The 12,978-nt window shown below is 41.4% G+C and overlaps 1 protein-coding gene across 1 annotated transcript; it reads right to left on the bottom strand.

The window, feature by feature from the left end:
- Nucleotides 1-2,119: 2,119 nt before the first annotated feature.
- On the bottom strand, nucleotides 2,120-9,116 carry SRP19 (signal recognition particle 19). The gene is made up of 6 exons (XM_072140663.1): nucleotides 9,007-9,116; nucleotides 7,517-7,593; nucleotides 7,231-7,306; nucleotides 6,564-6,635; nucleotides 6,376-6,487; nucleotides 2,120-5,232 (listed from the first exon to the last, which is right to left on the bottom strand). Exons 2-6 carry the CDS (start codon nucleotides 7,552-7,554, stop codon nucleotides 5,102-5,104), a joined length of 429 nt encoding a protein of 142 aa, XP_071996764.1. The 5' UTR covers nucleotides 7,555-7,593; nucleotides 9,007-9,116; the 3' UTR covers nucleotides 2,120-5,101.
- Between the last annotated feature and the right edge of the window lie 3,862 nt (nucleotides 9,117-12,978).

Raw genomic sequence — 12,978 nt, 5'->3', positions numbered from 1 at the left:
AAGTTGAGGAGTGTGTGCTGCACTTTATGTACCTGCTCAGTGGTGAAGCTCCTCTGCTATACATTGGAGGAATAAGACACTTGGAAGGAATGGTCACATTTATCTTAAGCAGTGCTAGAGTAACTAGGAAAACAGGACTGTGGAGGCAGAGACCATTTTTGTGGAGCTGGAGACCGAATGAGTCTGAGTTGGAGGTTTGGCTTACCGACTCCACAGCTCTGATCACAACCACGTCACGGCTGCTCCATTTAGACTGACCTGTAAACAAGGGCAGGTATGGGATCCATAAATAGGTCATTTTATGAACCATTTTAACACAAAGTTCCAACTTTGTGTCGGGCTGAAAAAAAAACAAAAAAAAAAACATAATCTTTACTGCCCCCTTATAGGTGCCATGGTCAATTAGGATGCAGAGATCTCCACAGAGAAATGCGATGGGCTACAATGGTGACCTAACCTGAAACTCCTATGAAGCAGGAGCTGACCTTTAGGCAGGTGGTATTACACATGTAGCATCTGGGTTGCACTATTCAATGCAAAGACTGGAAAAGAGGGACCTGATCACAAGATACTACCGAAACGCTTGTGATTGGTAGTGAGTGCCAGATATTTTGCTTATCTTGTTCCCTATCACAAGCGTTTCAGTGATAACACATCTGCCTTAAGGCAAGCCCCTCCATAACGCAACACAAATGCTGCTTATGCTGGGTTTGGGATGGTAAATCAGTCCAAAATATGTTCTGAACTCTAAAACGTACATCCCTGTGCAGTCTGTAAGTCACAGACCAAACACAGTACTGGGGATTTAAACCCTTCCTTCCAGCAGTGAACACATAGTGGGTTTTTGGACCGTTTTTAAACATTTTTGTATGGTTACCATGCGTTTGACTGGTTTGAATCTGTTTTTCTTCATTTTTGAAAGTGTAAGCAGCTGCGAAATGGATTAAAACCAGCCCAACGCATGGGTTTAAGTACTGTACAAGAATGCACCATGTGACAGCACCCTAATTGTAACAGTATGGCGCTGTTGTCTGGAGGTTTTGTGGTGGCTCTTTGTATCTGTTCTATGATGCTTGGAGTTTAGTCTTTGAAATACAGCTAGCACACAGTGGTATGTTTTAGTCATGTGTCTGCTGACCTAAACTTGGTCATTTGTTATGACCCTTAAGCAGTTTTGTAATGGAACTTGACAAGCTCTTAGGCCGGCGGCACATGTGGCGTTTTAAACCTGCTTTTGGGCCGTTTTTAACGCATCCGTTTTTGACCCCTTTTAATTAAGATAATTGGTAAAACTGGTCAAATACAGATGCGTTTTCAACAGACTGCTTAAAAAACGGCCCAAAAACGGGCTCAAAATGCCACGTGTGCCACCGGCCCTACAGTTCCCATTTTAGTTGAACTTTGCATCTGGTAAACTCCAGGTCTGAGATAAACCGCACATGACGTTTCTGAGACTTGTAAATATTTAATAGCACTTATAAATAATAGAGTGGAAGCCGAAGCAATTAGGAATCTAAACACAGAATCAACTGCAAGTTCCATTTTAAATATGGAGGAATAAGCGAAGGTTGAGCAGGTTATTTGTATTTAAAGGTATACATCATTGTACTTATTTTAGGAGCAGAATGGGTTAAAAAATACTCCTTCCTCTGTACTCTGGTAGTTCAGATATAACTAATGACTACTGGGGCAGGCGATGTGTTTTTTTTTTTTTTTTTTAAGCACTTTCCAGGCACACTTATTTCTGTAAGAGATAAATCTGCTGATTTGAATTCCATTAGTAAAATCTTCCTTTCCCCCAATATCTGCAACTGTAAAGGAGATAAGTGTTTGGTTTGTTCCTGCTGGAACCACCAGTGATTTTGAGAAGTAGTTCCACAAGCTTTACAGTGTGAATTGAGTATGTAAATATGTAACTCTTTTACCTGCCACTAGAGGGCATCATAGTAATCTCTTCAGCTTCAAAAGCTCTATTATAAATCGGTCCTGTGTAGGGTTGTAGTTACAGATGTGACAGACTCCATTCTACTATAGCAGTCAATCATCTCCTCTATAGATGCAATTAAGTAATTCCTCGTTGCTTTTAGGAACGTCTGAGAAAGGTTGACTTTTTTGACCGGCAGTATAGTGCAGCTGATCACTGTGTTGGCTAAGGTCTGTGTCGCTTCAGAAAGCCTGTCATACCATGCCTGATGAAGGGACCATAGACGTCCCAAAAGCTTGCTTGTAACACATTTCAGTCAGCCATTAAAAGGTATCACAATCTCAAGAAGGTGACTTTATGAACAAGCAAGTACATGGATTACATCTTCCAGTGAACCACATGAATTAGAAGGACAATACATTTGGAACACTTACAGTAACTTTTCTAGGTGATTTTTATGGACTGGGTTTGAAACATGTCTCCACATTGATTTTTATCATTTTAAGTGATATTTTATTCATTAATTTTTTAATGGAAATAAATAGTTAAACCCACGGTCGGGCACTAAATATTTTTTATGGGCTATATGCCCAAACAAATTTTGGATACTCCTATTGACCCTCCGTATATATAGGGATCGGGTCCCCAAGGGCTTCCCTGTGGATGAACCAAAGGATCGTGCAAGATAAGTAGGTTGTGACACGATGAGAGGTGAGCGCACATATATCACTGTATTCAATTAGGAAAATCTCCTAACCAGATCTGTGCTTTCCTATCTCTGTTAATATTTTCTACTATCTAGGTGATTTGGGGATTTTTTTTTAGTGATACATTCCACTAACATGAAGGACAATATATCTGCCAATATGTGTTCTATTTTTTTGATTAAAAAAAAAAGCTAAAAGTTGGCAACATTTTTTTTAAAAAGTAACAATTCTCAAAATTTTAAATGTTCTACCTTTCAGATAAATCATTTTATTTCCCAAACACATTTATATGCAACATTTACCATGTGTCTGATTTATCTTTGTGTCATTTCGTTAGTGTTCCTCTTTTTTTTTTTTTTTTAGGATCTGAGAAGGCTTAAAAGTTTGGGACCACTACATTTGTAAAGTTTTTTTTTTTTTTTTTAAAGGCATATACATTAGAACCCCCCATAATTCATTTTATGGCACCACTGGCATCGATAAATGTGCAGATATTAAAATTATTATGTATTTATCTGGGGGTATAATTATTATTATTATTATTTTTTTTTGTTAGGTGATAAAAAAATGGACAAATATCAGAATGAAGGTTGGGATTTTTCAATAATTTACACTTCCGGGCTGTGTGGTAGATTTAAATTAACTTCCTCAAATTTATCATAATCATGTATACATACAGTCTTATGGATGGGAGTGGAGGTGCCACACAGGGTGACAGTACAGTTGGCGTCATGGATTATTGTCAACATCCTCTCCTCTTTTTTGTCTTTAAACTTCAAGCGCAAAGCAGACCCTCATTTTGCAATGCTCTGTTTTCGCCAGCAGTATATTTTTTAGATTGGCCAAAAGACCCACATTCCACATGTTGGTTTGCTTGACCATTAATTGGATTTTGTTTTTCCAAAATCTAAAAGAAAAACTCTCCCTTATAAAATGGGAGATGAAGGGGTCAGGATTTGATGAAACAAAGGGGAGTTATCAGGGAATTTGAGGAGTATTTCAATATGAGTGGCAGACAGTAGAATAACAGGCTCCGACCACTCCAACTTCTCTCATCCAACAGAGAGATCATAGCCTGTCAGCACAGATGTAACGCCCACCTGTGACTTCATTGTGGTTAGTGGATCGGAACTAACCCAATCAAAATGATAGCCAGTCGGCACATTGCCTATTACATTGCTGTGACAGATGGGTCTGTGTAAAACTGCCTGTCACAGAGCTCGTCAGCAATGGACCTCTGTTATTGTAGAATGTAATTTTTATATGTGATGAGGCAATAGGCTAGGGGATCTTTATTCATTTATTTACACTTGTTTTTTTTAACTTTCTTTTTACTGTTCTACTTTGTCCCATTTGATCATTTGTTCAATGTAATATACTGCAATACCGGTGTATTGCAGTATATTACCTTAGTCAGCCTATGCATTCTGCTTTGCACTTTGTTAGATCATGCAGAAAGTACCCAACGTGCCGTGAGTACGTGACCCCAGCTGTTACTGCGGGAACCCAGTTTTTCACATACAGCCAAGCTCCCGCAGCGATCACACGGGCTCTGCTACTGAGCCCGGGGGATCACCGAGATGCACATGTTCATCGGGATGCTGCAACAGACTGCATTTCCTAATGTGCCAAGGGGTTAAGATTTTGGATCCTGAGGATCACTGGAGTAAGAAAGACAAATATACAGCTGCTCTGCAAACCGTCACGCTGAAAGCTACTGTATGTTCACATGGCCTGGCCATGAAGGGGTTAAAGTATCTGCCATATTTTAGATCTATTTATGTGTCACTTGTTAAAAATTAATAAATAAAAACCTCACAACAGAGTTGGATCACTAGGCTTTGTTCAAATCTGTGCTACAGGATTCAGTCATTTTCTGCCATTACGGAAAAGCAGAACAGAAACCGAATATAAAAGGTGAATGGAAAGTCTCCTGTTCTGGTTCCATGTATGGGTGTTACTGTACCACATTTGCTATTAGAAAATAACATAAGGGCACAGCATTAGCACAGATGTGAATAAGACAACATTTAGATACAGTTAACTTATTTTATTCAAACAAACCATGTGATGTCATGATAATGGCACAACAAAGCCCCAGCACCCAACACAAGACTCACTAAAGGCTTTGAACCCACAAGGTTGGCCACAAAAAAAATAAATCCATGTATCTATTCTTTATGATACAGTGCTGGGGTTTCTGATATTTTGGGACAACTAAATTCCCCTGTACATGCCCTTCTGTTACAGGGAATTAAATAAAATATTTTGACCTCCACCTCCCTACGAATCTTTCAGAAGTTACCTGTTACATTGGAGTTAATGATGAAATACTAAGTATCTTCTTACTCAGAACTAAACAAGAACTTCACTGAGGGGACAAGTCTGGAGATAATTCTTTTTACGACTAAAGGGTTCTGGTTATTGAGCTTCATGGTCCAGATCTCTGCTTCATGTTCAATCAAGTCCTTCACTTCTTCTTTTTCTTGCTTTTCTTACTTCCTTCTCCGACCTGTACAGTTTGGTCTCCACCTCCGGATTTCTGTGTCCTAGTTTTTAGTTTGGGAATATCTTCTGCGACACGAAGCATCACTGCTTTCCCTTATATAAATAGAAAGAAAAAAGGGCTGTGACATTACGTACTGATACAGCCGCCCAATTCACATTCTGTACTTCTCCCCATTTCCCTAGAACAGTGGTCCCCAACCTTTTTGCCCAGGGACCGGCTGTAAAGATAGATTTTCTCCAGGGACCAGTGGGCGGCGGGGGGGGGGGGGGGGGGGGGAATGATGCAGTCTGGTGTCAGTTTCATGGCCAAAAATGTATGTCTGCATGCCCCAACATAACTCCCTGTGTGTCTAGCTTATATTTCCTGAAGAAGCACCCCCACTAATATTGTCCCCGTTCCTGTAGCATGCCCCCTCCAAAATCCACTTTCCTGCAGCATGCCCACTCCCATGTCTCCTTTCCTGCATCATGTTTTCCACCCATGTCCCCTTTCCTTTAGCTACCCCCACCCTCTGCTTTTATTATCGCCTGTCCCAGCCGAACTCTATTGTCGGTAGATAGGATGTGATGACATCATGACACTCACCGTCAACAGAGCAGTGCATTAACGTGGAAATTAAGTAAAGGAAGAGAAGACTGCTGCAGGGATTGAGGAAGGGGAGTATTTTTTTTTTTTTTTTTTTTACAGAGGTCTGCTGCAGCCCAGTACCAGGTGTTCCGCGGCCCGGTATTGGGCTGCGGACCGATGTTTGGGGAACACTGCTCTAGAATATAAACCAGTTGTAGTTAAATATAAAATATTGACACCGCAACAAATTTCCCTGGTCAAACCAGCAATAGGTTCCAGCAGCCATAAGGGTGAATTCTCACACAGTGGATTTGCTGCACAAATTTCAGTGTCGGTTTCTATCTGAATTTGATTATTAATCTGAATTGGCTTGGCACAAGCCCTTGGAGATAAAAAGGATGGATCAGATTATGGGCCCTTAAACAAGAGCATAGAAGAAACTGTTCAATCTGATGTTTTTCTCTGCGAGCTTAATATGTTTCCTCACAGATTCTGTTGCGTTTTTGATGGATCATTGAAAAATACACTGCACTGGAGTATAAAATCCATTGAATACAATAGGAGAGTGTCCAATGCAAGGACCGCACGTCAGACGCATGCTTGGAAAATGCTCGTGTAATATGTCTGCTATTGTTAGGGACCTTTCAGGTACAAAAACTTCTTATTACTTGATGAGAGTTTATCCACGCAGGGCGACCCGTCTTCGTTCTTCAGCTGCACGCGTACTCGTCCCCTGTACTGTATATCCCGGTTCCATTCACGTGTGTACATCTTATCCCCCTAAGTACAGAAATGTATTTGTAACCAAGAAAGATTCCTTCTCAAAACAAAAACAAACCACAAAACAATGCATCACCTCGATAATGGCATTTAGCTTGTGGGCTCGACAAACTTCTGCAATTTCCACACATGTAGGATTCTGTACAGCCTAAAATCACAAAGGTTTAATAATGGTTTACACATTTGCCCTCAAGAAAATATGAGTGAAAGGGGTCAGATAGCCTAGCGATACATCAACATTTTATAACAAGATTCAAGTAACCAATAATTGAAAACACAGAAACCCTGCAGATGTAGGGACGAGGTGCAGTTGACCACATCTGATGACTGGCCACAGAAAAAAGGAAGAAAATGATTTGTAACAGAGAAATCTTCGACAAAGAGAAAGGAAAGAGCGTAGTCTGCCTTCCCACAGACCAACCACAGCACAGCAGTACAAGACTGGAGTTGATCATAATATGAGTATTGGGGTGGGTATAAGAAATGTTTTCCATGTTTTACAAAAAAAGACTTCATTAACATGATAATCAAAACATCACAACCCAGGAATTGTTCCTGCTAGAAAATGGGGTATAAAAAATTTATGTAAGAAGGTCCTACCCAGTACTGGAAAATGACACCCAGTAAGTTACTCAGATATTTGCCTATTAGCGTTTGTTGTTATACAATTAATTATATACCCACAAACTATTGTTATAGACTCTTATTAAAATATCCCCGCATGGTACTGTGGGCATACCGACCTTTTCAACAGGTATCCTCCTTCCATCAGCAATAGACTTCTTACAATTGATATAAGCAGGGTAAATGCAGATGAATCTGGAGAGGAAAAGAAACAGGTGAGTATGTTGGTGGTTTTCATCACTGCTGTAACCAAACACTCAAAGTAGAGGCAATAGCCTGCCTGCTACATTCAGGGATCTACTATGGACCAGGCAGTGTTTGGTAGTATAAGACAGCTTAGCAATTGCAACATTATTACATAAGTGTCTGAGTATAACCTAATAAATATCCTTTACACCAAGTTACCTAGAAGGATCTGTATGTAGCTTCTTCAGGTCTGCCATGGCCGAGTCTTGTCACAGTTGCATATTACAGTAACAAACCTGCAATGAAACCGTATCAAATCATGGGTGTTGTCTGGTATATGGACACAGAAGTACTATCATAAGCCAAGAACCCATTTCAGAGTGGGTTGTCTGAGATTAAAAAACAAAACAATACATACAAAAATATATATATGAGATGGGGGTATAAAAACAACAAACTTATTTGTACCTCCTCCGGCGCTCTCGTTTACTCGCATCGTCATTCGTCATGTCTCTGTTTACACAACCTTGCAGTGCCTCTCAACCACTGCCGGCCACTGGCTACAAACAGACAAATTACTGATGGGTCGTTGGCGACTCTTTTCAGTGAATGATGGGAGCCACCTTCCACCTGGGAGCTGATCCAGTCAGCCGTTTCCGTCAGATTACAGTAAAGAGGGTTGGACCAGGAATCTCCCATCTCTCTGCATCTCCCCCTGACCAGTCCCTTTTTATACATTCACTGAGAAGAGCCAGAATGCCCATCTCTAAAATGAATGCTGTAGCAGGCAGACTGCAGTGGTGGGGTAAACACTGTAGGAGGGGAGTATAAGATGTTTATTGTTTTAATAGCCCCCAAAAGCCATACACATTTTTTTTTAAATCCTGGACAACCCCTTTAATATGGAAGCTAGCATAGCTTCCATATTAAAGGGGTTGTCCAGGATTTAAAAAAAAAATGTGTATGGCTTTTGGGGGCTATTAAAACTTACCGCACAGATACAGGATGCCTGTAATGTCTCTACCATCCATGTTTGTGGCATGCGTTCAATAGAGAACACAGCCAGCGTCTTAGAGAAGCTACAGATGTGGTACACAGGTCAATTTAGTGGCCAACATTACACTTCATTACATAAAAGCAGAGCTCTGCTATGTGCATCAATACTGCTGTACAGATCTGTGCTCCAAGGCTGAACACCTTGTCCAGATCACATTCTGCTCAAGACGCTTGTCACATGCAGATTTGTTATAAAAGTTGGTGAAGATAAAACAATTAGAGAGATTTCTGTACACAGTACAAACATCTGCCATGTATCCTATGGCTCATGTACACTGCCGGGTGTGCATGTACTCTGCCGGGTGTGCAGCAAGTAGTTAACACCAGGAACAAGTTACTTGCAGTACATAACCAGTTTGCGGTTCTGCAGAGGCAATGGAAGGCAGAAGAGTGATGGAACTAGCTTGTCCCCTTATGTTCTCTAATTAATCAGCGCTCTCCAGCTGTTACTACACGACAACATTTAGGTGCAGGGCATGCTGGGAGCTGTAGTATCACACTAGCCGCTGTCTATTGGTCTGGCTCCTGCAGTCATATGAGTACAGTAAGGAGAAGCTAATGCGGCTGTTGGACCAGTGTGAACAGGAGCAGGCGGCTGCGCTTTTCTCCTAGAAGCAGTAACCCGCAATCTCCCCCAGTACACTCAGCCATACCTCTCCTCCGCAGCTGCTGACTGGCGCTTCCGGGGATCTAGACAGGAAGCGGAAATACATCACATACCGATGATTGGCCGCCTGCGTCTCACGCCTCGATATGGCTAAAGAGTAAACCTTCGCCGTGGATTGGATATTCTCAGGTACTTGGTGGGCGTGGCCTTTTCGGAAACTGGTCGCTGGGTCCTAGCGACGATACTATCCATTATGGAACTCGCTGCTCACGTCTCAATTTGAATGCCCCCCCTTCTATGTTTCCCCTCCGCATTGTCCCTCTCTACCTCTGTATATTCCTCTCTCTCACTTTGCTGCCACAGGTGACCGTCGTATGCATAAGGCTGCATTCACGTTCCGGTTGAAATCCCTTTTTTTAACGCAATTTAATTGGAACAGATATAGCTAGTCCTCATCGCATATGCGGTTGAATTGCGTTTCTACATGCAATTCAACTGGAGCCTGTGAATGCAGCCTCAGCGGTTCTGTACGAGACGAATCAGTCTCTGTGCGCAGTGTTTGGATTGAGTAGCACATACACCGGAGATCAGACTGAGAGAACAATGTAGGATCACATGATTTATTCAGAATGTAATCTCCATTGATCGACATTTGGTGGATTTTTTGTAAGGGGTGCAGGTGCCACTAGAACACTGCCATCATATGCACAACACTGCCATCAACAAAAAACATTGATACTCCAAAATGTGATGATTATAATTACAGCAATGACTGTAGAGAAACGCATGCGATCAGGTTATCAATCGCATGCGTTTCCCGGGAATCGCATATGCAATCAGCCCGAGCCCCGCCCTCTGTGCGTTATGAATCCTAGCGTCGCATTACGATGAGACAGATCCTTAGGGTGGTGGCACATGTGGCTTTTTGAACTAGTTTTTAGGCCGTTTTAAGCAGTCCGTTAAAAAACGCAAGCGTTTTCGAAAGCGCATCCGTTTTTTCGAAACACATCAATTTTTCCCATTTTTGTCCGTTTCCCTCCAATTATAATTGGGGAAAACGGATGCGTTTTTTTAAAAATGCATGCGGTTTTTTAATGGACTGCTTTAAAAATGGGTTCAAAACGCTACGTGTGCCACCACTGTTACGGTACGATCACACGTACCGCATTGATTCCATCTAGCAGCAGTATCGAAGCTCATGGGGGGAGGCAACTGCCCAATTGCATATGCTTTTTCTGTGAAACACACTAGATGTTATGTATTGTTTAAAAGCAACATACTGGGTGCTGCTTACCAATCACCTGTGTTTTCACAGAAATGCATATGCAATCGGGCCGTGGCGGTTTGATTCCGCCTCTAAACAGAATCAAAGTATTACATTGGACCGTACGCGTAGGCCGAGGTCACACGTTGCATTTTGAAACGCATTACAACAGCTGAGGAGAGGTAATTTGTCGAATGACATTTCTGTTAACATTTGCATGTTATTTGTAAACGCAAATGTTAAATGTAACCTCGCAGCTCTTGTAATGCGTTGCAGAACACAACGTGTGACCGTGCCCTTAGTAATGAACTGGTGAGCAATTCCAGCTCCAGTGTTGAAGCAATAACTCATGGAGATTTTCCACATTATCCTTCATGTCTTGCGAGCACATCCAGCCTTTTTGGGGGACTTGAATGACTTGGAACAAACAATTTCCTTTGCTAATAGCGTCCCCCCTCAGCTGCACAACTTTCTGCTGCTTTGAATGGCACAGTCAGTGAAAACTGGGAAGTTAGGGTGGTTTCACATTGTTGTATGTATTGCGCTTTTGTTAGATTTTATCTCCGTAGTGCTTCTGTTTTGTCTCTCCATCCGCAAAAAAAATAATAAAGGTTTAACCCCTTAATGCCGCAGCCACTTTGCACCTTGCTGACACGGCCCATTTTTTCAAATCTGCCCTGTGTTGCTATAAGTGGTTATAATTTCAGAATGCTAAGTCCAAGTGATTTTTCTCGTGACACTTTGCACTTCAAGTTAGTTGAAACATTTTGGTGGTACATGTTGCTTTTATTTATGAAAAAAGCGGATATTTGGTGAAAATTTGGAAAAATTCTCGACTTTTCCCACACAGTCATAACAGCAAAAACCCTTACTAACCACCATTAACCAAATGTCTGCTTTATGCCTCCGTGGTTTTTTATGCATACTTTTATTTTTGCTATGGGGCTTTGAACTTTAGGTGCGATTTCTCACATTTTCATAAAAGCACAAAATCCTACTATTGAGGGACCTGCTCAGATTTCAAGCCACTTTAAGAAGCCTAAATAAAAAGTAAAACCCCAGAAATTACGAAAAGAAATGCTTATGCTCACCCACAAACGCGTCACCATTTGCATTTCTTTTTATGATGTCTTGCTGGTTTTAACCTTTTGATGAATTTAATAAATTGAACTGCAAATTTTTTAAAAACTTCATACCAGTGCGGATAGAGTGGATACATTTTTTTCTCTTTTCTCCCCAGAAATTACCCCATTACAGAAACTACACCCAAAATCGTGTGCAATTTAGAAATTTACATTTTTTTGGCTAAATGAATGTGTTTTTATTACCGTATATACTCGAGTTTAAGCCGAGGCCCCTTATTTTACCACAAAAAAAAGGGAAAACCTATTGACTCGAGTATAAGCCGAGGGTAGAAAATGCATTGGTCACAGCCTCCCCAATGTACTGCCTGCCAGCCCCCTCCCCCAGTGTACAGCCTGCCAGCCCCCTGCCCCAGTAGATAGCGGCTCCCCCGTTGCCCTTGGTACAGTTGATTAAAAAAAATAAATAAATCAAAACTCACCTTTCCGGCGGCCCCCTCAGGTCTTCTGTGCGATTCGCCCGGCAGCAGCAGTGGTGGCAGCTCCGTGCGGCGCACAGCTCTGACGTCACCAGACATCAAGCTCTGACGACCGCTGACATCAAGAATCACACAATACCATGTGACGTCGCACGAAGCTGCCGCCGCTGCCGGGTGGATCACGCAGAAGACCTGCGGGGGCCACCGGAAAGGTGAGTTTTGAGTTATTTTTTGACTCGAGTATAAGCCGAGTTTGAGTTTTTCAGCACATTTTATGTGCTATAAAACTCGGCTTATACTCGAGTATATAACTTTTAAATGTAAATCGTAAATTTTGGTTTCCTTTCTTGCATGTGTTTGGAGCCGTACACCGTACCATAAAAATAACATTATCTTTGTTTTATAGATCACTACGATTATGGTCATACCTCATTTATATAGTTTTTACAAATATATTTTTACAATTTTCATTTGTTTTCGTTTAGCCATCTTTTTAGAGACATAACTTTACTATTTTTTGGTTAACAGAACTGGTTTAGGGCACTTGACTTTTTTAGATCACTTTTTAGAATATTTTTGTGAAGGGATTTTATGAAAAATGCATATTTTCGGCAAGTTTTCACATTTTGTTTTACCGGCCCTCACCGAGCGGGTCCAATCTTTCTGAGTTATTGTACAGATTGTTATGGATGCAGCAATACCAAGTATGTGGGTTTTTTTTTTGGAGATTGTGTTTTTTTTTTTAAATTCTTTACTTTATTAGATATGTATAGGGAATGTTTTTTTGTGTACGAGACCTTAATTTCTTTTTATTAAAAAGTATTTTTAATATTGTGTGTTTAACTTTTTTCTTTTCTTAAACAGGTTGGCTTGATCGCTTGTTCAAGCTCTTCTTCATCTAACACAGTGTAATACAGATGTATTACACTGTGTTACAGCCTTGAAGAAGCCGCGTAGTCCCGGGGCATTGGCGCTTACTGGGGGGGCCCCGATTTAGTGCACAGGACCCTTCATGCGTGACCACGGCGTGTAAGGGGTTAATGCCCCTTCCATCGCGGGTGCTAGAGACAAGTGCCAGCTGTAACATACAGATGGCACCCTCTGGTCTGGTACCAGCTCCGTTTTGGAGCTGGTGCCAGAAGCATGACGTACAGCAAAATGTGGGAACGCACCTTCCGCCATGCAGTACTATT

This window comes from Engystomops pustulosus, chromosome 1 (genome assembly GCF_040894005.1).
Source record: "Engystomops pustulosus chromosome 1, aEngPut4.maternal, whole genome shotgun sequence".
In the NCBI taxonomy this organism is placed as follows: Eukaryota; Metazoa; Chordata; class Amphibia; order Anura; family Leptodactylidae; genus Engystomops; species Engystomops pustulosus.
This window is presented reverse-complemented; position numbering and strand designations above follow the sequence as displayed.